The sequence below is a fragment of the Gouania willdenowi genome, unplaced genomic scaffold (genome assembly GCF_900634775.1).
Source record: "Gouania willdenowi unplaced genomic scaffold, fGouWil2.1 scaffold_85_arrow_ctg1, whole genome shotgun sequence".
Taxonomy (NCBI): domain Eukaryota; kingdom Metazoa; phylum Chordata; class Actinopteri; order Blenniiformes; family Gobiesocidae; genus Gouania; species Gouania willdenowi.
The window spans coordinates 499,634-524,453 of record NW_021145250.1 but is presented as its reverse complement, the minus strand read 5'-3'; the positions used below and the strand labels follow the sequence as shown (position 1 = coordinate 524,453).

Genomic DNA, 24,820 nt, shown 5'->3' with positions numbered 1-24,820 from the left:
AAACATGAAAAATAAGATCAAATCAGATTCTTTAAGTTTCCTAAACATCAAATATGACTTCACTAATCAGAATGATGACACACACACACACACACACACACACACACACACGCACACACACATACACACACACACAGAGCAGGGTGTGTACAGGTAAGGAGGATTGGGGGCGTGTCTGTGGGCGGGGCCAAAGTGGCAGTGATCATACAGAAAAACAGCAAAGTCACAGCGTGGATCAGTGTGTGTGTGTGTGTATGTGTGAGAGTGTGTGTAGACAGGAGGACGTCAGCTGGACACTCAGTGAGGGTCTGCTACAGCTGATGGAGGGTAGGGGGCGCTGCTGCTCACTTTGGACCCCCCCACACACACCACATCATCATCAGCAGGTGAAAAAACACACTCAGCAAAAGGTTTTTACTTTGTTTTCATGACTTAGTCTGATGCTTTCAACAGGTTTCACCTAGTGTGTGTGTGTGTGTGTGTGAGGACAATGCAGACAAACCGGTTCATCTGACATAAAGGGTAGGAGGGTGTGTGTGTGTGTGTGTTTCCTCAGAAACTATTACGTGTGCTTTATAAATGTAAAATGTGTCATTAATTAGTCCTGAAGCACTATTTCTCATTGAACTAGAGATGTCATTTATCTAAATGCTAAATTACTTACATTTCTCAACATTTAAACAGAGAGTGTTCCCTAGGTTGAAACTCACAGACCAGAATGATGCATTATGGGAAGTACATGATGATGTAATGTATTGTATTTTTTTAATCTATGTGCTTTTTGATTGTTATTTTGTGTGTTTTTGTCGTTAATTTGTGTGTTTTGGGGACTATGTTATTAATCTAGATTAGCTCTTATCACGCTAACTTCCAGGATTTAATCAGTGTGTGATGTCCTACACAAGCTGGCTAACGTCTTACAGAGCTAAATCACCATGGTAACTTATGCTGAACGACGAGCCTGGTCGGGAGCAGGTTTTGCACTGGCTCGGATTTTAGCGAGTGCTAAAGCCCCGCCTTCTGACCAATCAGATCTCTTAAAAGCAAGCTGTCCAATAAAAGGTGATGTGTGAACACGTCACTGTGTAGATCTGATGTGACGCTGACAGAAGAGAGACTATTTAGACATTGATGCAATCCTTTCATTTACTGATGACATCATATAGATTTATATCTGATGAACTGATCTATAATCAGCTGATGAAGCCTGTGTCTCCGTATGTGCAGACGTGTGAAGTCATTCATTAATTCATTCATACACTATAGTGAGGCTGACATCATCATCAGGAACATACTACAGTAAACAATGTGTTCTCATCCCAGTGTGTGATAAATAGATCTATATGAATAGAAACACGTGTGTGCTGTAGTAAAGTTTAACTGCAGAGCTCTGTCTGTTTATCATCTAATAGATTAATATCATAAATAATATCACACTTTTACACATTAACAGTATCAGTAGCTTCCTGTCTGAGTTCTATCATTCCTGTCTTTTCTCTAACATGATTGTTTTTGGTCTGAATTATGGATTTTAATTATTATAATTTTAAACTTCATCAACACATAACCTGGTCAGGACCAAGTTATGAAGTAGATCAGATCTAGAATGTCTGGTTAGTTGAATCCAGCTAACAGAGATTAATCCAGGATATAATTATCTACATTTGTTACATAGAGCCTTGTGTGTTTTGTGCAATTGTCTGTAGTTTTGTGTATTTTTTGTGTTACCTTGTGTATTTGTGTTGACATTGTGTGCATTTTTCTGTTGTTTTGTATGTTTTGGTAGTTTTTTGTGTTGGGGGATTTTCTAAGGGGGGGGCATGACATCATCAGGATCAGGTGGTGTAATTGACTACTGTTGTTTCCAGTCAAACCGCTGCTCCTTCCTCCTCTTTCATTTGATTAACAAATGTGGAGCAAAGCTCTGAGATTTAAAGGATCATCACAAAGTCACACACACGCACGCACGCAACACGCACGCACGCAACACGCACGCACACACGCACGCACGCACGCAACACACACACACACACACACGCACGCACACGCACGCACGCAAAATGACAGAAAAATAAGCCAATAATTTCCAAAAACACAATAAAACTGTTGTTTCCTATTAATGCTCTGATTGGTCAATGATTCTAATGCTGACATGAATGTTTGAGGTGATGAACGTGTTTTCTGTCTTTTCTGTAGAATGTCGTCCAACTCTACCACCTGTGCGTCAGACGACAACCTCTGCTGTAAGAAACCGCCACGCCCTAAACACACATTAAAAATAAACACAATATAACATTTTATATTCATGATGTCACAACGTCACCTGTGTATGACACGCCCCAATTCTCAGAGTATAGCCACTTTTTTAAGACCTTTACAAAAAATATGCATCTAAAGTTTGGATAGACATAAATTACACTCTGCAGCATTAATTAACCCCCTTGAAAATACAGTTTTGGGACTCACACATTTATGCACCAGTTTTTACGCTATTGAACGTCTAGAAAACCCATTTTAGTTCAGGGGCCAATTATGGACCAGTTTGATCTCAATTTTAACATCAATTGTTCCCTAGTTTTTAATATCAGTCTCAGCTGGATCTCCGCTCGAAAAAATTCCTGATTTTGTAACCAAATTTTGGTGTAATTTAGAGGAATTCTTTGGAAGAAATTGCAAGATTTGTGGAAAAATGTAGAGTTCTCTGTTGTTTTTATTGTCTACTGCAGGTCGAACTGAATGCTCTAAAGCAGTGTTTCTCAAATGGGGGTACGTGTACCCCTAGGGGTACGCGATGGCACTACAGGGGGTGATAAAGTGATAATCACTACAAATTACACAAAAATAACAAAGAAACAACCAAATGACACCAAAAACACACACACACACACACACACTGAGAGAATAAGTTAAAAAAATAACACAAAATGAGATAAAAATACACTGAATAATAAAAAGAACAAAAAGAACAAAATGTTAATAGAAATTGATAATTGCTGCTCTAAATTGGCCCCAGGCCTTGAGTTTGATGCCTGTAGCCTAGAAAGAATGTGTGTTATCTGCTGATGATCCTGTTAAAAAGCTCCTGTACGTGTTATGGTGACACTAGTGATCATAAGTGATTCATGACTCACAGCGTCCTCTCTGTCCCGTAGTGGTGACGCAGCATCAGCTGGCGGTGATCATCGTGCCCACGCTGCTGCTCGCTGCCACCCTGCTCACGCTGCTCGTCCTGGTGCTGAAGGTGTACTGTCCTGACAGGAAGAGGAGGAGCACACGGGTCACGCCTCCACAGAACAACCACAACTCTACACACAGACACACACAACACACGCACAGACACACGCACAGACACACACACAGACACACACAACCCACACACAGCAGGAGGAACCTGCAAGGGATCGATGGTACGAACTAGATAATGTGGTTAATATATGATAAATAATGGTGTATATATGATAAATAATGCTGTATATATGATAAATAATGGTGTATATATGATAAATAATGGTGTATATATGATAAATAATGCTGTATATATGATAATTAAGGGTGTATATATGATAAATAAGGGTGTATATATGATAAATAATGCTGTATATATGATAATTAAGGGTGTATATATGATAAATAATGCTGTATATATGATAAATAATGCTGTATATATGATAAATAAGGGTGTATATATGATAAATAATGGTGTATATATGATAAATAAGGGTGTATATATGATAAATAATGCTGTATATATGATAAATAAGGGTGTATATATGATAAATAAGGGTGTATATATGATAAATAAGGGTGTATATATGATAAATAATGCTGTATATATGATAAATAAGGGTGTATATATGATAAATAAGGGTGTATATATGATAAATAATGCTGTATATATGATAAATAATGGTGTATATATGATAAATAATGCTGTATATATGATAAATAATGCTGTATATATGATAATTAAGGGTGTATATATGATAAATAATGCTGTATATATGATAAATAATGCTGTATATATGATAAATAATGGTGTATATATGATAAATAAGGGTGTATATATGATAAATAAGGGTGTATATATGATAAATAAGGGTGTATATATGATAAATAATGCTGTATATATGATAAATGAGGGTGTATATATGATAAATAATGCTGTATATATGATAAATAAGGGTGTATATATGATAAATAAGGGTGTATATATGATAAATAATGCTGTATATATGATAAATAAGGGTGTATATATGTTAAATAATGGTGTATATATGATAAATAAGGGTGTATATATGATAAATAAGGGTGTATATATGATAAATAATGCTGTATATATGATAAATAATGCTGTATATATGATAAATAATGCTGTATATATGATAAATAAGGGTGTATATATGATAAATAAGGGTGTATATATGATAAATAAGGGTGTATATATGATAAATAAGGGTGTATATATGATAAATAAGGGTGTATATATGATAAATAATGCTGTATATATGATAAATAAGGGTGTATATATGATAAATAAGGGTGTATATATGATAAATAATGCTGTATATATGATAAATAAGGGTGTATATATGATAAATAATGGTGTATATATGATAAATAATGCTGTATATATGATAAATAATGGTGTATATATGATAAATAAGGGTGTATATATGATAAATAATGCTGTATATATGATAAACGTGGACGTATGATTGAAGTGTTTCCTGCTTTGACTCACAGCTCCTGTGGGAATAAACCCCCTGGAACACGAGGAGTTGCCGATGCAGCAGAATGTGAGGCCAACGCTGAGTCATGCTCTACGAAGAGTCACTGAGAGGCCTCATGGAGCCTTCAGTCAGATCACTGCCCTGCCCAAGGTCTTCTCCATCCAATCAGACGGCTCCGTTAGCCTCTACAGAGCTAGCATGGACAACAGGGCCGTCATCCTGCATGTGCTCAAAGGTAGAGGGAAGAGAACCAGCAACCACACGCCACAATCACAGCTTAGATGATCTTTTTTGTGTTTATGTTTGGTGTGGATTTGTTTCAGTTTTGTGTGTAATTGTCATTTGGTTTGTTTATGTATCATATTGTGTCTTTTAGTGTAGTTATGTTGACATTTTATATGTATTTGTAGTGGTTTTGTGTGTTTATTGTGTCGTTCTGTGTGTTTGTTTCTGATGATGATGATGATGATGATGATCCTCAGACGATGCCAACAGCAGAGAGAAGCAGCACTTCCTGAGCTTTGCCTCCTTCCTGTCGGGCCTGGGGCCACACCCCTTCCTCCCTGAGCTGATGGGCGTGGTCTCAGTGAGGCCTCCACTCATGATGGCGGTGGAGGAGCTGCAGCAGAGAGATCTGCTGGGTTTCCTGTGGAGCTGCAGACAGTCACAGGTACAGATAGGACGTCACGTTTCACGTTCTGAGCCACATTCATGTCAAACAGTGACTAAACGTTAGATTTTAAAGCAGAAACAAGCGGCTCGAGAACCACATGTGGCTCTTTAGTCGCTCAACTAAGGCTCCAGGAAATGAGTCTCTCTCTCTTTGCACAGACACTTCATCCAACCACAGATAAAACTGGTGATGAAAACACTTAAAAGAAGAAAAAAAAACACCAAAATGACAAAAACGACAAAACTAAACAAAAAATTTAAAAAGAAAGAAAAAAAGACTAAAAAAACAGAATAAAAGAAACAAACAAAAATGACACAACAGTAGTAAAATGACACAAACTGGTGTTAGCTGGTTATGCTAGGCTAACGCTAACGTCTCTCTCTCGTCCACTGAAGGGTGGGCGGAGTCCTCCGTGTGAGCTGACGGAGAAGAGGATTCTCATCATGGCAGGACAAGTGGCTTCTGCTCTGGTCAGTGACTACACAGATGCTCTGAATGTGGGAATAAATAAACATCATGAATCATTGATTAAATCAAAGTTGATCATAAAGCCCTTTCAGAATAAAAGCACTTTGTTTTCCTCTTTTTGGGCTTTAAGACAACAATGTATTTTGGTTTTTTTAGCTTCACCTACACGCTCAGGGCTGTGTCCATGGTAACGTGGGGGCTCGTAGCGTCCTGCTGAGCAGAGACCTGACGGCTAAGCTGTGGGGGCTCGGCCCCGCCCATCGCAGGAGGACGAGGGGGGGTGAGGAGGAAGAGGAGGAGCTGGAGATGAAGAAGTGGCAGGCACCAGAAGTTCTCGCCAGGAGAGCCGTTAGCGCTAGCAGTGACGTGTGAGTGTTCAGTAAAAATACAGGAAAACATGATGATTCCTAAGTTTTCACCTTTTACACACATTTATATTATTTAGACGACATTTACAATATATTGACAACAACATAGCCCCGCCCCTTACCTTTGAACCCTGCTCAGCCAACGCCGCTACATGCTAACGCAAACACGTGGAACCCGTCACTACAAACTATTTCTCTGTCATTTTGTGTGTTTTTGAGGTCGATGTGTGATGTTTTTTTTTTGTTTTTAATTTTTGTGTTTTGAGTCATTTTTTAAGTTGTTTCATGTTTTTTGGTATTTTTTTAGTCATTTTCTGGGTTTTAGGAGAAATTTTGAGTATTTTTGATGACGTTCCATTTTTTTTTTTGTCTTTTGTACTTTTTTAGTCATTTTGTGTGTTTATTAAGAAAATTTGTGTTTTTTGTGATTTTGCATTTTCTGAGCCGTTATTGTGTATTTTGATGTTTCATACATTTTTGAATTATTTTTGTAGTTTTGTATTTTTGAAGAAAATGTGTTTTTTTTGTGATTTTGTGTTTCAGGAGGAATTTTTATCTACTTTTGATGTTCGTTGTCTTGTAAATGGTAAAAATAGTAAATAGACATGATTTATATAGAGCTTTATCACCACTGAAACAGTCTCAAAGTGCTTTACATATCAGCTCATTCACCCAATCACTCTCACATTCACACACCAGTGGGACAGAACTACCATGCAAGGCACTAGTCGACCACTGGGAGCAACTTAGGGTTCAGTGTCTTGCCCAAGGACACTTCGACACATAGTCAGGTACTGGGATCGAACCCCCAACCTCTCAATCAGAAGACAACCCTCTACCACCTGAACCACGGTCGCCCGTGTGTGTTTCTTGGAGTAAATTTAGTGTTTTCTTGTGTTTTTGTATTTTTGGAGCCATTTTTGTGTATTTTTGATGTCGTTTTGTTAACTTTTCTATTATTTTGTAGTAGTTTTATGTAATTTTGGAGTACATTTTATGTATTTTTGATGTTTCACATATTTTTCAGTATTTGTTTAGTCGTTTTGTGTATTTTTCAAGTCGTTTCATATATTTTTCTGTTATTATTGTAGTCGTCTTGTGTATTTTCTTTGGGGGGGGTTTCCCATGTCTGATCTGTGGTGTGTCCCCCCTGTAGATGGTCATTTGGTGTCCTCCTGTATGAAATGGTCACACTGGGTGAGTCCCATTAACGACAGTGAATGTGAGGCTGTGATGTCGGACCCTTTAAATCTAACATGTGACTCCTTCAGGCGACGCCCCGTTTGCTGAGATCAGGACCAATGAACTGCTGCAGCATCTCCAGAGAGGAAACCACCTGAGGCAGCCCCCCACCTGCTCCAACTCTCTGTAATACAGCTCATTAATATTAACCACATTTAACAAGAAAATCCTATATATCTCATTTTGATTTTTTATTATTTTATTGTATATCTTTTAATTTTAATTTAATTTTCTGAGGTTACACAAGTTTGATTTAATCAGTAGTTTAAATTTAAACATGTAAAAATAAGGTTTTCAATGTCAGTTTTCTCATGTAAAAATATAAAATGAAGACATAATTTTTAACAAATACATTATATTTACGGTTATGGTTTGATGTTGAAATTTTAAAATTAGAAAAAAAAAATTACTGGGATTTTGTGATGATACACAAAGAAAATACTATTAATGTTACATGTTCAAGAAGGGAGTAAATTAAATTGAGCATTTAACAAATAATTAACCTAGTAATATATATATATTTTAAATTAAACATTTTAGAAACTGCTTTATTTAAATATTTCAGTGTTATTTCTATGAGGGGGCGATTGTAAAATTGCACATGCTAAAATAAACATATTTGTGAAATTTATGATATTTAATGTTAAATGTTAAGCGCAGTGAGGAAACGCTCCTTTGCGTCAATGAGCTTTTATTTTGGTACTTACAGTGAATTTGCTAAATATTAACTAAATATTTAGTTTCACCTGTGACATTTAGATTTAAATTCAACATTTAGCTTTAGACTCAACATTTAAATTTAGTTTTAACATCTAGATTTAAAATTTAGATTTAGATTCAACATTTAGATTTAGATTCAAATTTTACATTGAAATTGAACATTTACCATTTAAGATTTAGGTTTAACATTTGGATTCAACATTTATAATTAACAATTACATTTAGATTTAAATTTAATATGTAGATCTAGATTCAACATTTAAATTTAGTTTTAACATCTAAATTTCAAATTTAGATTTATATTTCAATTCAGCATTTAGGTTTAGATTCAACAATCAGATTTAACTTTTTGATTTCATATTCAACATTTAGATTCAACTTTTTGATTCAATATCTAACATTTAGATTTCATATTTGGATTTAACTTTAGCAAATTTCACAAATATTGCTGTAAATCTGGTCAAAAATCACATACGTGTTTGTTAAACTAGGTTTGTTGCTAAATGAAGTGAAAAGTTGCTGTTTATTTTAGCATGCACCCCATATTATTTACAGTTTTAAAATATCATTTAAAAACATAATTAACCATATAACTTTTCTAAAGACAGAAAAACTACAATCTCACCTTTTTATAAATACTTTTGCTGTGTTAAACCACCTAAATAACGTATTAATGTGTGATTTGCACGTGTTTACCGGTTTTTTCTCAGGTACACGGTGATTAAATCCTGCTGCCGTTGGACGCTACAGGACCGCCCCTCTCTAACGAACTTGATTTCAAAACTCCAGACGGAAGTAGCGTCAGCCAATCACAGGACAGCGATCAGAGTCCCTCAACCAATGGATTTCGAGAAATACCTGCGGGAGGCGGGATTTGGAGAAACCATCAACTACGCTGTGCTTTGATTGGTTGGACCGACTGTGAATCATTCAATGCGGAAGATTTTTTTTTCCGCACTTTTTGAACGTGTAAAACTTGGATTATCAGCGATGAATCTTTAATATTCGCTTTGTTTTAATGCGTTTGCTCTTTTGAGACACTTGAAAGCAGTATGAAGCAATCACTGTTAAACAATAAGTTATTGGTTGGAAATAATGTGTAATCTGGCCCATTCTTGTCAAGTGTAAACATTTGTTTGCTATACATTTTATTTATATATAAAAAAAAATATATATATATGTATTTTTGTTTTTATTAATTGTTTAATTTAGGCTGTACAATCTTAATTACTATTATTTCTAGGCCTTATAAATATAACATTTAAAAGAAAATAGTTTTTATTGCAGCCTGCATCTATATTTATCTTCTACCTCTGCTTTTATTTCTTCTATGAAGCTTTAAATTTAGCAACAACTAATGAAAATAATCCTGGATACCAACCTTGACTCATTTATACAGCTTGATAATATTGCTTCTATAATCAATGTATTTTCTAAACATAAAATTTAGAAATAGCAGTAAAAAGGTTTGTCTCACGTATAGCCTCATCTGCTCAGGGGTCACATTCTGAAACTCTCCCTCTGTGTGTAATTTGTTTTTCAGTGTTTTCAACTTATTTTCTGACAAAGAAATAAAAACAGAACAACTATAAGAAACTTTCAATTTTCATCAAAAATATATTGGGCGCCAATTGTAAAGTAGCAACTTTTTGAAAGTGAATTGAAAACACCATAAGTACACAAAACAGTAAACACACTAACTAAACTAAAGAAACCTCAAAGACACAAATTGGAAACTAATACACACACATATACACCATAAACACACAAAACCACAACAAATACAACCGTCACCATAACGACACAAATGACACCATAAACCAACAAAACCACTGCTCCTCAAGGATGGGTTAAATGCAGAGGACAAATTCCATTAATGTAATAACAGTACATGGCCAATTAAAGGCGAAAGCCCCGATTTAATCTTTAATCTTCAATCATCACGATTATTTTTGATCAATATTGTAATCACGAATAAATAATTATCATCATGACCGGGGGAAAAAAAATCTGTTTTTATTACATGACTTTTTAACGAACAAAATGCACAGTCTACAGTGGAAAAAGAAGCTTTAATTTTACAAAAAAATTAATTTAAAAAATTAACCAAATAATTTAATTAAATACATTATTACAGAACCAATATTTTATATGTAAATATTGCAGACGATCAGATTTATTTAGTCATGACAACCAAAATCGTGATCACGTGCAGCCCTAGCACTTTATATTATACCTAGGGATGTAACGATTCACTCAACTCCCGATACGATTCGTCTCTCACGATTTATATTACAAAATGGGACTGTAGACAGATGATTAAAAAATATTCCTTTATTTTTTGGGGGAAAAAAAGTAGAAAATACTGTATCATTTTCTTTTATTTTTTCATTGTCAAAATAATCCTTTGATAAACTATTCAAAACAATGCAATTTAACTAAAAATAAATCTTGAATGAAATAAAGGAATAATACAAATGAAGGCTATTAATTTAAATTCTGGTTCTATAGTAAACAATGCAAAACTGCATAGTAGTTATTTTTCTTTTTAGAAGTGCAACTGAAAATGTATTTTGTGCCTTAACAATTGGACTACACTTCTGGAAAAGAGAAGGATAAATATATAGCGCCCTCTGCTGTTCAATTTTCAGTATCTTTGTGAACCGTGATACCTATGAATCGATTTTTAACTGCTTTACGATTAATCGTTACATCCCTAATTATACCTTCAGAAGGGTTCAGTGTCTTGCCCAAGGACACTTCGACAGGAATACACAGAGATTGAACCCCCAACCTCTGAATCAGAAGACGACCTCACACACACGCACACCTGTTTAATCAAAGCACAGTTACACACTTACCTTCAACAGCTGGTGACACAAAGTGAAGCTCCTCCCTCTCAGTTGCCATAGCGACGCACCATTGACTCTGGCCTATTCACGTCTTCAGTCATCGTCATAACAAAGCTTATTTCCAAAAATGAAGTAAAAAAAAACACCAATAGAAACAGAGCTTTATAAAAGTGGGAGGGGTTTATTGGTCAGAGCCACTCCTCTGGTTGTTGGCGGGAAAAAAGATGAGCGTCACAGACAGAATATGACAGAAAAGAGCTTTGAGTGGCGTGGAGAACCAATCAGAGCAGCTAGAAACAGACAGAGAGGAGGAAGACTACTGTCCTCAGTGATGAAGGTCACACGTCAGAGAGAAAAACTGATGAAAATCAGCCAAAAACCAACAGGAATGTAAGAAAAGCCGTAAAAAAAGGTAAAAAAGGCCACGAGGTGGAAGATCAAAGAATTTACATTTCTCACAGCGGAGTTCCAGCTCTACTCCGAGCTCCTCACAGATGGATGGATCCTTTTCACAATAAGAGCACGTTGAAGTCGCACTGACAACATAAACAGAGTTCTTGAAAAATTAACGAGCGTCAAATGTTTTCCTGTGTACCTTTCAAAATAAGACTACCCTGTACCACGTCATTACGCCCTCAGTCCTCACACACACATACACAACATTTAACACAAACCTACACACACACGTCTATGACCAATGAAAACTGATCAACTCACACACAATGAAACAGGAAGTGAGAATAAAGTGAAGAGGTTAGCAGCGCTCGGTCTATATGCGCACGCACGCGCACACACGCACACGCACACACAGAGTACGACTATGTGTGTGTGTGACTGTAGATAAACAAATGCGGTGGAAAAAAATAAATAAATTACCTTTTGGACTTTTATTGTGAAAAATTTAAGGTCGAACTCGAGCAAGTTTTCAGAATAATTATTTTTTTAATTATTATATAAAAATCATGTTATTATGATAATATATCAAGACTATTATAATTATATATATTTAATATTATAACAAACCAACATTATTATATAATATATAATTATAATATATATAATAAATATGATTCTAATGATATAAATAGATTCTAATAAATGGTAATTGTTAGTTTTGGTAAATTAAACGAGTAAAATATTATTGAAGATGAAGAAAGACAAAAACGAATCCACACACACACACACACACACACCGTGGCTAACGGCTAACCTTTAGTCACGTCTCTACCGCGGCATGAGGAACGTGTCACATGACGTCGTGAGTACATTCAAATCCACCTCCTTCCTCCTCCATCGTATCCAAACGCCGTCACTGAACCAGTGTGGAGGGTTTGCAGGTTCTCCCTCCTCCTGTCTCTTACATTCAGTCCCTCAGAGTGTTGATGTGGGCACAGATCTTAAGGGCGGGGCCTAACTTGATGTTCATGGTGGACATCAGATGTTCCTCCTTCAGCAGCAGCAGTGCCTGACCATCGATCTCCTGAGACAGGAACTGGGAGGCCAGGTCCTCACATCCTGAGAAACAACCAAAGAAGAAGGAGGAGGAGGAAAAGAACGAGAAGAAAAAGAAGAAGAAGGCGAATAAGAAGATAAGAGATGAAAGCTGACTGTTAGAGATACATCGTCCATAACACGCACACACTACGCTAATGGCTGCTGCTAGGTGCTGCTATCTGCTGATCCTTTGAGATCCTGAAACGTCTGCTCGGCCTATTTTACAGCAGCTTGTGTTTTATTTAAAAGGTTGAAACCCAGCTATTGAATACTAATTATGTTTGTGCATTCTAAACCTGCTCTGAAGATTTCCAAATTTTTGTAAATGTATGTTTTGAGTGAATTTTAATTTATTTTGGTTGTTACTGTTGTGTATTGTGTTTTCATCAGTTTTTGTATGTTTTGTTAAAGCAAATAATTAGTCTTTAAAACAATGTAATCTATCTTTTTGTCAATACATCAATTCACAATAACAGCAATTTCAATTTAAATTTCTAGCTTTGGTGTTAGCTGCAGATATGGATTTAAATGTCTGGTAAATGAAAAATGGACTCGTTGGGTGCATCATGTAGTTTTTATTATTATTATGCATATGTTTGAATATGTTTTATTGGTTTATTATTATTACTTTAGTTTATAAGTATTTCATTAAAGTATTTATTGTAGTACTACTGCTGGTACTTAAACAAATCCATCTTGACAAACAGACGACAGAGATAAAATGTTTCTTATTAACCTTATTTAACCCTAATCCTTATTTATTCCAACTCTAAACCTGTTTTCCAACAATTTATTTCAGAATTTTAATATTATACAACGTCATCACCTGCTCAGAAAAAAAACCAAATCTTTAAAGATTGTTTAAGCATTCCATAAACATATTTAATGTGATGCTGCAGGGTGTGTCGTTACACTAATCAGTACATGAAGCATGTGTGCCACCAGGGGGAGCTGTTACGCTACAGCTAAGCACTTAGCTTACTGTGGTTTTTCCTTTTTGTCTTTTTAAACAAATAAAAACAGTCAGATATTTACATGTGTACTATTAGAACATGTAACAAACATCGTACGGTCGGTTTATAATCATAGATCACGTCCTAGGAGCTCTGTCCTAAAGATTACGGGTGGAGGAAGTGACGTAGGGTCTGAACGGATCAGGCACCGACACCTGCTATGCAAACTGTTATATGGCTGCTGCTAGCATGCTATGCTAACTGTTTACTGTAATCAGGCAGCTGCTAGCTCTAAATACACAAAATCACACAAGACAAAAACAAATATACACATAACAAAAATACACAACAAAAATGCACCAAATGATTAAAAACAAAAACAACCACAACAACACACAAAGAAGAAGATTCCTGACCTTGTAACGAGGAGATAAACTGTGACACTTCCTCCACGCTCCACTGGGCCGGGGTAGCTGGCACTACGGCGTGGGCGGAGTTCTCCATCGGTAGTGATGGAGGAAGAGGAGGAGGAAGAGGAGGATGAAGGGCAGGTTGGTGGCAGGAGGCGGAGGAGGAGGCGGGGGAGAGAGAGACGGGGTCGTCTTCATCGTCCTCAGCACTGGACTCCTCGTCTGAGTGGCTGGACTCAGAGTGACACTGAGATGGAGACAGAAGTCCATGAGCAAGGCAGCAGCAGGTTATTCTAGTCACAAGATAACATGACCACCAGTTGAACTGTAACACCTACTGGTCTGATTGTTTTGTGTTATTTTGCTGCTTTAAAAGATCAAAGATTGAACAAAAAGCCATAAAACCAGCTCGTTACCTGTGGGTGTTTCAGTTCAACTGGTCATTGTTATAAGTGCTGACACGTCACAGCAGAGGCTGTCACTCAGTGTTTACATTCACCTAAATCACTAAACAATAAAAACAACAATTCAGATGACAGACATGTATTAATTTACAATTTGCATAACATCCACCCTCAATCAGTCACAAGATAACACGATGACCAGTGTGACCCTAACAGTGTGATCAAAGTACAGCATCTTCCTCCTTGGGTTACAGGAGACACACGGAGACTTTTTCAGGATGTTTCAGTGGTTGTGGCAATCGTGTGCGTCTGCTCACGCTGTTCGTTCATCACACACACACACACACGCACAATGCTAAATTGATGACTGGTACGCGCTAAATTAAAGTTGAAACTTCTCACCTTCACAGAGCTGCGTCTGACCGCAACCTTAACGCTCGCCGTGTCCGAGCCTCCCCTGTGCGTGGCCTTTCTCTTGGCTCCGCCCCCTTCCTCTCCATCGGAGGTGGAAAGTCGGTGGCGACCCTGGCGCTGCCTGAAGCTGACGTTGTACCTGGGAAACCAGTACATACTGCATCGTAGACAAAGAGTGACCTATACGGTACTGAGGTACAGAGCAACACGCACGCACGCACACACACACACAAGAGTGGTAGGCAAAACAACAACGTAAACACAAAATGACAACACAAACTCACAAAACAACAATGAAAACAACAAAGATGCGGAGCAGAAAATATGCACGGATATGGCTGATCTGATTAATTAAAAAGGTGTGTGTAACACTGGAGTGACTTTAACATCCACACACGCACGCACGCACACACACACTAAAACATGCAGCCGAGGCCGCGTGAGAAACACGCACACTGTCGAGACTTTGTATTCTTTGTTGTGAGGTTTTGTGAATCCACTAAATACAAAGATAAACACAGACTTTTTCCCACGGGGTAAAAAGTTCTCGTGACGTGGACTCAAAGGTCAAAGGTCAGCCTCTGCCGTGTGTGTGTGTGTGTGTGTGTGTGTGTGTCTCTGTGACGGCGTCGGCTGAGGCTCATGCATGTGAAAGTACCTCTTAGCGCACGTCATGGAGCAGAAACGTTTAGTGCCTCTGAACTGGGTCGCAGGAGCAAAGTTCTTACAGTACTCACACTTCAGCACTGAGGAGAGAAACCACACAGATGTTTATCAGAGAAACCACACAGATGTTCATCAGAGAAACCACACAGATGTTCAGAAAAACCATACAGATGTTCATCAGAGAAACCAAACAGATGTTCATCAGAGAAACCATACAGATGTTCATCAGAGAAACCAAACAAACAGATGTTCATCAGAGAAACCAAACAGATGTTCATCAGAGAAACCACAGAGATGTTCAGAGAAAAAACACAAAACAACATAAACACACAAAACGACAACTTAAACACACAAAATTATAAAATACACAAAACAACAAAAACATACAGAACATCATAAACGCAACACAACAACCTCCCAAAAATCCTGACTACCCGTCAAGTTGACGCTTTGACGCGTAGTCAGCTAGCGCTGTGATTGGTCAGCTCCAAACCTCAGCCCCGGTCTCTACCTTTTCCAGTCACACCGCCATGTTTCACCTTTAGCGTAGTGATACAAGAGTTGTTTCTACAGTGGATTGAGTCACAGAGAGAACCGAGACGGACTAAAAGTACCAGAGTTTTATTATTTCATTTCATGGCTGCAGCACGTGAAACACCACCAACCAGAGTCAATCACAGACAAAAGGTGTGTGTTTACAGTTATCACAACTACTGCCTCATCTCTGTACCTACAGTGTGTGTGTGTGTGTGTTTCATTAACAGTAAACAATGACCAACATGCTGTGGAGGCTGATAGAGGAGCAGACATAATGTTATGTTTAAACTAGGAATGTAACGATTAATCGTAAGGCAGTTAAAAATCGATTCATAGGTATCACGGTTCACATCGATATTGTGAAAATTGAATCGCTGTACTTTTTTTAAACAGCAGAGGGCGCTATATCTACTTCTCTTGTCCAGCAGTGTACGCGGCGGGCGGAATCTGCTACTACTCTCTTTCTGGCCGCCTTCTACTCTTAAACATGTTCATAAATGATTCCTCACCCCTTTAGCACCGAAAGAATATCTGTAATATTACGTGAATATCTGTAAAAGTCACGTTTTTCTATTAGCTCAGTCTGCTAGCACATTAGCATCTCTTCTTCACTGCAAGAATATCTGCATGCCAACTGACCACTGGGTTACCAGCGCCCTCTGCTAGTCCAAACAAATATCTGATGTAAATACAGTGCAATGATTGTTTTTTTTAAAGTCCAATTGTTAGGGCACAAAATAAATTTTCAGTTGCACTTTTAAAGAGAAAAAGAACTATTATGCAGTTTTGCATTGTTTACTATAGAACCAGAATTTAAATTAATAGGCTTCTTCTTCATTTGTAGTAATCCTTTATTTATTTCATTCAAGATTTATTTTTAGTTAAATTGCATTGTTTTGAATAGTTTATCAAGGGATTCTTTTGACAATGAAAAATAAAAGGAAAATAGTAGTTTTTTTTCAAATTTTTCCCCCCCAAAAAAATAAAGGAATATTTTTCAGTCATCATTTGTCTACAGTCCCATTTTGTAAAATGAATTGTGAGAGAATCATATCGTGAACCCAGTATCGTGAATTGAATCGTATTGGGAGTAGAGTGAATCGTTACATCCCTAGTTTAAAGCCATCTTTACAGTGCTGTCCTTCTCCAACCCTCCTCTTCCTGAGGTTGTGGACCAGGTTACCTCGCTTCTCTCTCCACTCTATGGGGGGGTCGGGGTCTCCTCACCCCCGGTGTGACTGTTGACTGGAGCAGTCAACAGTCCGCTCGATACACTTTTATACTTTGTTTATAAGTTACCCATGTTTAAATTGAAAAATAAAGTGCACGTTTTGAAACTGTTGTTTTAATGTTTGTGTCCAACAAAACACACAGTTAGGTACAGTAGGTCAGTAATAATCCAGAAATAAATTATATTTTAAGATGCTTCAAAGACATAAAATATTCTTTTCTGTGACCGGAAGATAAACAAGGGCTTTTTAATGCTCATTTATAACAACAACACACAGCCACACCCCCTGGCGGCAGGGAGGCCAATTGCATAGCGAGGCGATCCCTCCATGCAAGGGCCAACCTCCGCGTCACGTTGACGGCATGCCCCCGGCGTAGATCCTGATGCTGAACCTTAAACCAGGCTTTAGGAAGCACACTTTGTAGCATGGGGTTGGAGGTTTGAATCTAACATTAGTCTTTTTTTTTGACGTCCAGACGACTCTGGTGACTACATTAAATTAAAAATCAATGTAAATGACGCAACGTCAAGTGTCTGTAGATCTCAGGCTGCAGTGAGAGGGCTGTACACTTCCTCTACTTACAGGAGCCAAATGAAAGTGGAATACTTCTTGAATACACATTTTAAATTCTAAGTATATTTTGAGTGAACTCATCCTTTAGTAACTCTGTAAGTTGATCATTTAAACCGTAAGCAGAAGTGGAGCTGTCTATGATAAGAGCTGTAAATGTACGGCGGGAGAGGAAGTGATCAGCCCTCTCAGTGCAGCAGCCCCAGCTCTGCAGACACATTCTATTCATATTATTCTCCGGTCGTCACTGGAGCGATGAAGTAATCAAACGCCCAAAAAGCGTGACTAATCACGGGCGATTTAAGTGACTATAGTTGATGAAAGTGCAGTCAGTGTGAACGCACCTTTAGGACAGGCTGATATTCTCCTATAAACACCGGCTTATTTCACCCATCGGGGTGAATATATCACTCTTATCTTTGCTATATTTATGATGGCTTTTTATCATGCACGTAAGTTACCCAAGGTTTACATACTCAGGGTTGATTGACCCACTTCAAAACAGCTATAATAGAATCAGATACAAAGAGTTTCCCATCACGGGGTATGTTGACCCAGAGTTTATGGATAAACTCAGAGTTTGTTAAACCTCCTTTATGGAATACCCCTCTGGTGCAGATAGGTAGTGATCCAGTACCTGTTGCTGTGATAACGTTCTCCGATTGGTTGGTGTCGGGGCTCTCACTGGCCATCTCCTCATCAGCAGAGTCCTTCATTGGTCCACACACCTGTCAATCACACACACACATGGGTAAATAAACCAGGTTTAACTAATCCAGTTTGCTGAAACAGGTTAATCACTCACTGGGAAAGGCTCCGGTCCTTCCTGGATGACAAAGCCTTCGATGAGATGCGTGAGGACATGAGGTTTGACCACGGCTTGAGGAGGCGGAGCTTTATTTCCCACACCACGGGACACACAGAGCATTGATGAGGATGGAGGAGGAGGAGCTACAGATCCTGAGAACACACGGGTTTATTCATTTAAAGAGACAGCACGTAAGAATCTAAGACGGGTAAAGACCAAATACATGAAATGCATGTAGAATAATTTAAAGAATATATAATATAAAATATAATATTTATTAAAAAACAAAATAAAAACAACAATCTAATTAAATAAAAAAATGAATACATGTTGGCTTTTAACTAGTTTACTGGATTGTAATGCCTTTAAATAAATTAAATAATCTGTGTATTGTTTAATAAAGTGTTCATTGTGATCTATTGTTCCTATTTAACTTCTTTGTCTGTAATGCGTTTTAATAGTAATTTAATAAAAAAATGTTTGTCTTATTACTAATTTTGTCTTTTACCTGCCTGGGGACTGTGGATGTTAATTAGCATTTTTTTTGCTATAATCTGTCATATTTACATCTATTTCTGGTTAAAAAAAATGTAAAATAAATAAATAGATGTACACTAATGTGTAGTATTCCTATCAAAAAAATAAAAATAAAATAACCAAAATAATAAATTAATAACAATAATAATAATAAATCAAATTAAATAAATAAATATACATACACATTTGAAATAAATACACATTTTTAACACATTTTGTAATTGGAAAGTTATTTTAAATGATAATTGTTGTTATTTGTATTATTTTTATCATTAATATTTCTTTTTTGTTAGTAGTTGGTTACGTTTAAAAAAAAAAAACCAGTAAATACGACACAGGTGTGTGTGTGTGTGTGTGTGTGTGTGTGTGTGTGCCGTTACCTGTGTTGAGATGATTGCCCTTTAGCGCTGAGGTCTGATCTCTGATTGGGTGAAGACGAGGGGGGGAGGGGCCATCCTCGTCGTGGGCTGAGCTGGGGTCAGATTTTCGTTTCTGGGAAACGCTCGTCTGTTTACCCTGAAAAACAGATTAAAAGATGTGATGAAAGTGGAAAAATAAAGAGCACCACATTATCCCACATAGCTTTAGAAGATCTGTGTCGCCCCCTGCTGGTTGGGTTTGACCAACAACAAAATAAACACAAAACAAAAAAAACACAAAACAACAACAAACAACACGACAAAAAATAAAATAAAATAATTAGTTTAACAATGGAGCATGTTAAAAACCAACAACATAAACACACAAAACCAAAACATAAACGCACAAAACAACAAGAAAAACACAAACATGAACATACAAAACAAGAATATAAACACAAAACAGAAACATAAACACTAAACAAAAGCACTAACATCATCCCATAGTATCAGAGGGTCAGTGTCACCCCCTGCTGGTTTGTTTTGCTCATTACAAACATAATTATAAATTGTTTTTTTCACATTAAAAAGTTAAAGTAGATCAAACACTGACCTGTGTAGCCACGCCTCCCGCTGCGTCCCCATTGGTCGTTGAAGCTCCTCGTTGCTCGTCTGTCACTAGCGGGAGAGAAAGGGACGAGCGAGACAGCGAGGGAGGAGGAGAGTGGGCAGGGCCTGAAGCTAAAGCTCTGCTCTGATTGGTCTGCGGGTGCACCTGGGACACCTGCGTGGAGGGCGGGGCGTCCTGCGGCGACTGAAGCGGTTTGCGGGCATCTCTGGAGGCGATGGAAGCCACCATGGTGAGGACGGCCCCCCCCTCCTGGCTACAGCTGGTACTGCTACTACGAGCCAACGCCAGCGCCTGGCTGCTCTGCCTCGCCCCCACAATCTGAACCGGCACATGTGGTGGGGGCGGGGCCTGGGCCGAGCTGAGGGCCGGTGACGCCGCAGGCAAGATGGGGGGCGGGTTCCTGGAGGGCAGCTGGAGGGGGAGGCGGAGCCCCTGCAGTGTTTTGGGCTGGATGGGGACGGGTCCACTGCTGGGTTTCTCCCCCCCCAGTGAAGACTTCTGCAGAGGTTGCACCACCAGCGTCTGGGCGTTAATTGCCGGTTTGATGGTTGCCGTGCCAACCGGGTACCGTTGGGCCTGGGACGCCGCGTTGGACGCCAGCACAAATGTGGGGGCGGCTGCGGTACCCGCCGTCAGAGTCCGACTGCCGTGAAGCAGCAGCTGGGAGAGAGGGATGGAGGAGGTGGGCGGGGCTTTGAGGTTGGTGGGCTGGGGATAGGTGGGGATCTTAATGTGGGGCGGGGCAGGCTTAGTGGGCGTGGCCTGGGAGTGAGCCTGGACACCTGAGAATGAAGAGACAGAGACGCTGTCAGAACAGGTGAGTGTCAAAACTCCCCCCAATAGTGTCCAAAAACACACAAAATGATAAAAAAAAAAAACCCCACACAAAACAACAACATATACACAAAAAGTATAAAAAAAACACAAAAGTAAAAAAAAAACAACATAAACTCTCTCCTCACCTGCGTCGTTCCTCTCTGGAGCTTCAGTTTTCACAGTTTTAGAACTGGAAACGCCTCGAATGGCCAAATTCTGCACCTGCACACAGGAAGTGGACGTGAACCCTCACCCTCTGACTCCGCCCTCATCATCTGACTCCACCCCCTCACACACCTGTTCACTGTCTGGCTGGTTATTGGACGATGAGGCCGATGGTCCATCTTGTTGTTGTTGCTGCTGCTGCTGGTTGACGGTTGCCGTGGCGACAGCCGTTGCCGCATTGCCAGGCATGAAGATGAGCTGAGAAGAGATGGGGGCCCTCAGCGAGCGGTTCACCTATGGGACGAGGAAACTGTTGTAAACTCAGAGGAAACAGAGAATCTAAGTGTATACTTACCCTGAGGTACATCTGGCCCTGCCCCCCCGGCCCCCCGCTCAGCAGCACCGATTGGCTGATGGCGGACGAAGCGGACGCTCCCATTGGACGGTTGCTGGTTGTAGTTCCTGATGTGGTCTGAGGAAGAATAGAAGAAGAGTTTTATTTTGAAGTTTTGATGAAAACAGAAATGATAATCTGTGGACGTACAGCTGTGGGGCTGCTGGTGGGGGCGGAGCTACTGCTGCTGGACGCACTGGGCTGTCGACCTGCGAGAGTCGCCTTAAACACGGAGAACAGACCAATCACACGAGAGCTCATCATCACACAGGAAGACGGGTCACATACATTCTTCTTGTTTTATTTTTTATCACAGTGAGACATTTTTACCAAAGATTACCAAGATTTATTAAATCTTACCAATGTTTTCTCTTCCCTTTTAAAGTGTTTTAATGCACACGCGCACACACACACGTCTGCTTTCTAACGTGTAGACGCACCTTTACCTGCTGCACGGCTGCCAGACTCTGCAGCTGAGCGCTGTTAATCTGCTGCTGCAGCATCAGCTGCTGGAAATACTGAGCAGCATTGGGCTGCCTCTGCAGCGCCTGGAGAGCCTGGAGGAAGTAGAGAGGAAGTAGAGAAGAAAGAGGGAGGAAAGAGAGAGGAAGTAGAGAAGAAAGAGGGAGGAAAGAGAGAGGAAGTAGAGAGAGGAAAGAGAGAGGAAGGAGAGAGAGGAAAGAGAGAGGAAGTAGAGAGAGGAAAGAGAGAGGAAGAAGAGAGGAGAGAAAGAGGATGGAGAGAGGAAGTAGAGAGAGGAAAGAGGAAGAAGAGAGGAAGTAGAGAGAGGAAAGAGAGAGGAAGGAGAGAAGAAGTAGAGAGAAAGAAGAGAGGAGCAAAAAAAGATTTAAAGACACAAATAATGCAAAAAAAATTCATGACACGAATTCTCGTGAAAAAATTTAGACACAAATTCATGAAAAAAATATCATGGGACACAAATTTATGAGAAAAAAAATTCACAAGACATGAATTCGCACGAAAAAATCATGAGACACAAATTCACGTGAAAAAAATTAATGACATGAATTCCCGCAAAAAAAATGAATGAGACACGTAAACAAATGAGACGCAAATTCACGTGACACGATTTAACACGACACAAAGTCACGAAACACAAATTAATGTAATGCTAACTCACAGCACACAAATTAACGTGACACATATAAACGCACCGCAAATTCACGAAACACAAATTAATGACAAATTAATGCTACATGAATTAACGTAACACAAATTCACAAGTTTTTGACATAACATTAGTTGACTTGATGTGTAGCAACTTCATATGAATTGACGTAACACGACTTCATGTTACTTGACGTAACGCGACATGAGTTGATTGGACGCGATTACGCGACATAAACAGCCACATTGTGTTGTTGTGTGTGTGTGTGTGTGTCTGTGTGTGTGTGTACCTGCACTGCTTGTCTTTCATACAGAGTCATTGAGTTCATGGCTGAGGGGCGGGAAACGGCGCCCGAGGCTGCGCTCCCATTGGCCGGGGCCCCCTGCTGGTTCTGCTCTCCGTCCGTCTCCATGACAACTGAGGACACACAGCAGAAGGTAAAGCTTTGGACTGAGGTTTATCAAACTGACAGAAATAACTGTTACTGTTGCGGGAAATTTACATTTGTCGTCCTTATGTAGAAAAAGCAACTCATGTTTAAAGCATATTATCTGCTTTTGTTTCCCAATTGATTAGCACAAATATATGTATACATATATATATATTATTTCAAACATGTAGTAACTTTTGACACGATCTGTGTAAAAAACGCCTTGAATTTTTGTCTTTCGTGAAAACACAAAAGTCCTTAAAATGTAAAGAAGAAAAACAATAAATGTAAAGAAAAACATTTCATTATTAGAAAATGTTGCTTTTACTTGATTTAATTAAATAAGTAACATTTGTATTTAAATGTATTTTTTATTTCAAAATGATGTTTCATTTTCACACAATTTGTAGAGAAAGAAAAATAATAATAATTAGATGCATTTATTTACTTGCTTATACATTAAAATTTTATTTTTGCAATTATAGCAAATACTTTTATTAAAAAAAAAAAACAGATTATTGCAATATATATATATATTTTTTTAATGTAATTATTAATTTAAAAAGCTGGGATTGTTCTAGTCAGGCCCAGTAAAACTAACTGGAAACAAAGAAATGAATACATTAGCATGAATTTAAATATATTTTAACATGAAGCTTATTTTGTTTTTGATGATATTGTTATATTAACGTGTTTAAGGTGGAAAAAGCCTCAGGTTTTTGTCTTTAGTGGAGGTTTGTCGGAGAATAACGGAGCTAACGGAGGCTAGCTGTTCCTCCGCCGACCCTCGGCCTCTCCCGGGGGAACCCTCTCCCTCCTCACCGTAAGCAGAGCGTCTCTCTTCGGCCGGTGTCCCGCTGCAGAGCCGGCGGCCCTCGGAGCTCGGGAGCCGGACTCCTCAGCAGTGTTTCCTTCTCTGTGGTTGGTTCCTCCGCGCAGCTGTAGCCGGGGCTCGGACGGACACAGGCGGAGGGAGACGCCTCCTTTCCGGCGCGGCGGGATGACGGAGGAGGGGCTTCAGCTCCGGAGGTCAACGGTGGTGGTGGGCCTTTAACTGTGACGTCAGCAAAGACACTCTGAAGTCAACAGGGGAATTTATTTTATTTTTTAAATTTAAAATTTTTTAAACTTTTATTTTTATTATTTGTCTTTTTATTTATTCAGAACAGTGAATTAGTTCAATCAATAAAACACAAAAAAGAGTCATACATACATCAAGTAAAAAATAGAATATATATAATATATAACAATAAATAAAATCATATATCTAAATAGAAGAGGAGTCTAGGGCCCATTCAGTTTGTGCAAAATTGGCACAATAGGGTAATTTCATTATTGATTTATGTGTTTTTAAGGGCAAAAAATTCTTAGTTTCCATTACTTTTATTCAAACATGTTTATTTTTCACATAAAAATGTAAGAATAAATTCATTAGGCATACATTAAACTAAAAAACATATTCCACCCGAATATATATTCAGATGAGTAATTTGTGTTTTATTGACAGCTCCAAAGGCCAAAATAATTAAAACATGTTAAATAATATATCTACTCGTACAATGATTTTCTGCATGAAACATATTGTTCGTATTGATTTGAGAAACTGTTCATTGTGTGATTTTTACAGTGAGATTTTCGAGATTTGTTTTTATGTAAATACACAAAAATATTTGGATTTCATCACTGGATTCAATTCTGGTTTCTCTTGAGTTTTATGATGAATTTTGTTTTTATTTGTATGGAAGCCCATTTCCATCAGTAAAAAACTAGGAAAAGTAAAATATTAATAACAAATTCTTAAAATAATATCTGATAATT

At 38.4% G+C, this 24,820-nt stretch overlaps 2 protein-coding genes across 5 annotated transcripts; one reads left to right on the top strand and one right to left on the bottom strand.

Moving 5' to 3' along the window:
* The first annotated feature begins 235 nt into the window (after positions 1-235).
* Positions 236-9,738, top strand: styk1a (serine/threonine/tyrosine kinase 1a). Of its 2 annotated transcripts, XM_028442842.1 has the most exons (11): positions 236-386; positions 454-522; positions 2,197-2,243; positions 3,153-3,407; positions 4,744-4,965; positions 5,213-5,400; positions 5,799-5,873; positions 6,028-6,239; positions 7,396-7,436; positions 7,511-7,607; positions 8,912-9,738. In XM_028442842.1, the coding sequence occupies exons 3-11, from the start codon at positions 2,198-2,200 to the stop codon at positions 9,105-9,107; spliced, it is 1,332 nt and encodes a 443-aa protein (XP_028298643.1). In that variant the 5' UTR covers positions 236-386; positions 454-522; position 2,197; the 3' UTR covers positions 9,108-9,738. The 2 variants fall into 2 exon arrangements, with proteins under 2 accessions (XP_028298643.1, XP_028298642.1); XM_028442841.1 differs by lacking the exon at positions 454-522 and having other exon boundaries at positions 8,912-9,735.
* On the bottom strand, positions 5,289-23,996 carry LOC114460942 (polyhomeotic-like protein 1). Of its 3 annotated transcripts, XR_003673778.1 has the most exons (16): positions 23,825-23,996; positions 22,862-22,989; positions 21,884-22,000; positions 21,594-21,665; positions 21,405-21,521; positions 21,182-21,343; positions 21,031-21,106; positions 20,051-20,850; positions 19,459-19,594; positions 18,539-18,693; positions 18,371-18,461; positions 15,387-15,474; positions 14,717-14,867; positions 13,917-14,157; positions 12,264-12,568; positions 5,289-5,384 (listed from the first exon to the last, which is right to left on the bottom strand). XR_003673778.1 is itself a non-coding variant. In XM_028442827.1 (15 exons), exons 2-15 carry the CDS (start codon positions 22,982-22,984, stop codon positions 12,417-12,419), a joined length of 2,481 nt encoding a protein of 826 aa, XP_028298628.1. In that variant the 5' UTR covers positions 22,985-22,989; positions 23,825-23,996; the 3' UTR covers positions 11,233-12,416. The 3 variants fall into 3 exon arrangements, 2 of the variants coding, with proteins under 2 accessions (XP_028298628.1, XP_028298629.1); XM_028442827.1 differs by lacking the exon at positions 5,289-5,384 and having other exon boundaries at positions 11,233-12,568; XM_028442828.1 differs by lacking the exon at positions 5,289-5,384 and having other exon boundaries at positions 11,233-12,568; positions 21,890-22,000.
* Between the last annotated feature and the right edge of the window lie 824 nt (positions 23,997-24,820).

What these genes read in the sequence shown, in the direction of transcription:
- styk1a (XM_028442842.1), top strand. Translation starts at nt 2,198, where the DNA reads ATGTCGTCCAACTCTACCACCTGTGCGTCAGACGACAACCTCTGCT. An exon ending in GTCAGACGACAACCTCTGCT is followed by an intron (nt 2,244 to 3,152) that starts GTAAGAAACCGC and finishes TCTGTCCCGTAG; the next exon opens with TGGTGACGCAGCATCAGCTG. An exon ending in GTTAGCGCTAGCAGTGACGT is followed by an intron (nt 6,240 to 7,395) that starts GTGAGTGTTCAG and finishes TCCCCCCTGTAG; the next exon opens with ATGGTCATTTGGTGTCCTCC.
- LOC114460942 (XM_028442827.1), bottom strand. Translation starts at nt 22,984, where the DNA reads ATGGAGACGGACGGAGAGCAGAACCAGCAGGGGGCCCCGGCCAATGGG. An exon ending in AGGGCCAGATGTACCTCAGG is followed by an intron (nt 21,344 to 21,404) that starts GTAAGTATACAC and finishes CTCGTCCCATAG; the next exon opens with GTGAACCGCTCGCTGAGGGC. An exon ending in GTTTATCTCCTCGTTACAAG is followed by an intron (nt 12,569 to 13,916) that starts GTCAGGAATCTT and finishes GTTGTTTCTCAG; the next exon opens with GATGTGAGGACCTGGCCTCC.